Source organism: Ailuropoda melanoleuca, chromosome 2, assembly GCF_002007445.2.
Source record: "Ailuropoda melanoleuca isolate Jingjing chromosome 2, ASM200744v2, whole genome shotgun sequence".
Classification (NCBI taxonomy): Eukaryota; Metazoa; Chordata; class Mammalia; order Carnivora; family Ursidae; genus Ailuropoda; species Ailuropoda melanoleuca.
Genome location: NC_048219.1, coordinates 69,086,811 through 69,090,163, shown reverse-complemented (window position 1 = coordinate 69,090,163; position 3,353 = coordinate 69,086,811). Strand labels below are relative to the sequence as shown.

The following is a 3,353-nucleotide window of genomic DNA, read 5'->3' as shown; positions in this document are numbered from 1 at the left end:
GGGGTGTCCTGGGATTGAACCCCAAGCCCCACGTAGGGCTCCTTGCTCAGCGGGGAGCCTCCTTCTCCCTCTCCCTCCGCCTGCTGCTCCCCATGCTTGTGTACACACACTCTCTCTGTCTCTGTCAAATAAATAAATAAAATCTTTAAAAAAAAAAAAGTAGACTCTCTACAAAGATGGTAAGGAAGATCCTTGTAGAAGAAAGGATGCAAGCAAAAACCAAGGCAGGTAGGCATAGAACACGTTCAGAAATAACGTTTCCAGGGGCGCCTGGGTGGCACAGCGGTTAAGCATCTGCCTTCGGCTCAGGGCGTGATCCCGGCATTATGGGATCGAGCCCCACATCAGGCTCCTCTGCTATGAGCCTGCTTCTTCCTCTCCCACTCCCCCTGCTTGTGTTCCCTCTCTCGCTGGCTGTCTCTATCTCTGTCGAATAAATAAATAAAATCTTTTAAAAAAAAAAAAAAAAAAAAAGAAATAACGTTTCCAAGTAACTACTGCAGTTTAGCTTTAAAAAAAAAAAAGGATTATGCGGGATGAAGTAATTTAAAAAAATGAAAGGGACATACTGATCTGATTGGAGCTATGGACAGCTGCAATTTTGAAAGGTTTTGAATGGCACCCTAAATAATTTTAAATGTATTTTGGAACCAATAGAGGGTCACAGGGTATTTCTGACGAAGAGTAACCAGGGACTGCATAAGCTCTCTATCTTTAAGAAGCAGTAGGGAGAGGAGTGACTGGAAGGGGGACAGATTGAGGGAAACAAGTCCAGTTTGGAAGCCATTGTTAAGTGTAAATAAGAGGAGAGAAGTGCCACATTTAGCATGTAGGTAGCGGGGAATGAAAAAGGGGAGAAGCAAACTGAGACGCTGAGTAAACAGAATCTATACTTAGGAGGAAATGTTAGGTAGGAAATGTTAGGCCCATTAATGTAAACTTAAAAGTCATTCCCTTAAAGGAAACAACCTGAGTTTACCAATGAAAATAAGAGCACCAAGTGAGAAACTACCGAATTTCATCTTTAACTATCAAAGTTGAATGTTGATTGAAAAACTCTTGATTCCATTTTCAAATACTACGTGTAACAGAACATAATAAAAGACTCAGTCTTTCTACTATAAAGTAATGAAATGTAAGTGGTTGGCTAAGCAAGGCCCATTTCAACATTCAATATCATTCTTTAATTCATTTGAACCAGCGTTCCTGAAAGGTGGTTAGTTGCCTAAATAAATGCTATTAAAATCCTCCCTTCCTCAACACTCAGAACCCTTCCCCCAACATACACGCGCGGGCACACACCTGTGCTGACAGGAATCTCACCTCGCTTCGGACAGCCCCTGCCTATGCACTAGCCTTACCAAGGACAGCCCTTCCATCTCTTGAAGTCCCTGCGGCTTCTTGAGCGCAGGCTCCTCGTCCGGCGGATCGGCGCCTACCACAGGTCTACCCTCGGAGCCGGAGCTCAAGGGACGTTCACCGAAGGAATGACTGCCGGCCGCGGCCGGCGACCACTGGGCTCCGCACGCCCCAGGCTCGGAGGCACACTGTGCCGTTTTCAGTAGCTTGACACACCCCTTTCCTCGGGCTCTTTTCCTCCTCCACCCAGCACATTCCGCACGTCGTCCCTCGGAGGTCCAACGTGTCACCTCATCCGCTACCAGCCGTGCTTAGCTCGACCCGGTCCCCTTCACTCCGACCGACTTTCCATCAGGCCCCCGCACACCTTTTCCTCCTCCTCCTCCCGGAGCTGCGCCGGCCCCCCGGCAGCCCCCCGCCNCCCCCCCGCCGGCCGCTGCAGCAGCCCGCTGCCCTACGCCCGCCTCCCCCCGGGGGCGCCCCACGCTCACCTCCCGCGCAGCTCCGCCGGCTGCGCGCACCCCGGGCGGCGACTCAGCTCCGCCCGGCTCCCCAGGCTGTCCAGCCCGCTGGGTCCCCCGCGACCCCTGACGCGCTGAGCCGCCGGCTCCAGCCGCCTTCGCCGCCGCGAGCCTGGTGCGGCCCAGGCGTTTCCGGGTTCCCGCGGTCCCGTCCCCCAAATGCTCCGGCTTCCGCATCGGCCCGGGCAAACGCCGTTCCCGGCTCGGCTCTGGCGGACCCAGCTTGGCGCTTGCCAGCTCTGGCCCGAAGGCGAGGCACCTAGGCGGCTCGGCGGGCAGCCCCCGGTGTAGGCTTCACGGTCGCGTCGCCGCCGGGGGCACTGCCTCCCGCTGTTTGTGTGCGGGGTGGAAGAGTCAGATGGAGTGGTTCCCGCCTCGGGCTTCTGCGGGGCTATCCAGTTGTGCAGGGTGCCAGGGTGTCCGACCGCGAAAGGAAAGGCAAAGTCCTTTGGGGCAAAGGACCCTAAGAGCGAGTGAAGAGGCGGATCCAGGAAACAAACAACCCCACTGCTAGGAATAGCTGTTACTGTCCCTGAAAATGGCATTAGCCCAGGTGCACGTTGCCACCCGGGAGTCCAGAAGAAGGCTTGCTGAGTTGGAAATGACCGCTTCTCCCATCCTGGCCGAGACCTTGACTTTGAGGAGAGCCCAAGCTCTCTTAGTGCTATTAATCAGGAGAGGGCAAGGAACAACGACAACAAGAGACAGATAGGGCCAGAGGATCTCAGAGACCTAAGGAACTAACCCCTTCCTGGCTTCACGCTTCCCTTACACAGCACTACCTTTTGAAGGCCTTCTGAGATCTTTATTGGAAACCCTCCAACCACCGCAGCCCATTCTGATGATGGACAAGCTAAAATTAATATTCTAGGTCCAGTGATCATCAAATTGTAGGGCAGGAATATCCATTTCCTCTTAACACAATGCCGCTATAAAGGAAGCCTGCATCTGTTTATACTGCACATGAGTAAAACTACCTCCACAGAGACAGAGAGCAGGAAAATAAAATTAAATAACTGTGTTAGAAAAATAACTGGCTTTAAAATTGTCTGTATTATGACCTTGAGAAAATCCCTGGATGTGGAAATTTATATTAGATCTTCATGTTTGTCCAAATACTTTGGAAACAAAATATGGCTGGTACAAAATAATAAGAGCTGGGCACTATTCTAACATATCTATCTATATTTTTTAATTGAAAAAATAGTAGGTACTCAGTAAATATGTGTGGTTGTAAGGGGAAAGAGAGATATAAATGTTTTAAAAAGACACCAGCAGGAAAAAATATACCTTAAGACATGAATACATTTTTTAGATTAAAGAAAGATATTTCAGTTCACTCAGAAAGCTTTAAAATGAGAAAAATGAGAAGTGGAAGCACTTATAATTATGAAACAGTAATGTGTGTTTTGACATCTGGGACAGGCATGAAATTGAAAATGACCAAAACTCTATACAAACAAAAGCAATGAT

General features: G+C 49.8%; 1 protein-coding gene across 2 annotated transcripts in view; it reads right to left on the bottom strand.

Annotated features, from left to right (window-relative positions):
* Nucleotides 1-2,192, bottom strand: part of SLC35A3 (solute carrier family 35 member A3) — a 50,878-nt gene extending 48,686 nt beyond the window's left edge. The window contains exon 1 of one of the 2 annotated variants that reach the window (XM_019801293.2): nt 1,851-2,192. In XM_019801293.2, the coding sequence (XP_019656852.2) occupies nt 1,851-2,057 (207 nt within the window). In that variant the 5' untranslated portion in view covers nt 2,058-2,192. Of the gene's footprint in view, nt 1-1,361; nt 1,707-1,850 lie in introns of those variants that run through there. The other variant, XM_034653972.1, reaches the window with a different exon arrangement.
* Between the last annotated feature and the right edge of the window lie 1,161 nt (nt 2,193-3,353).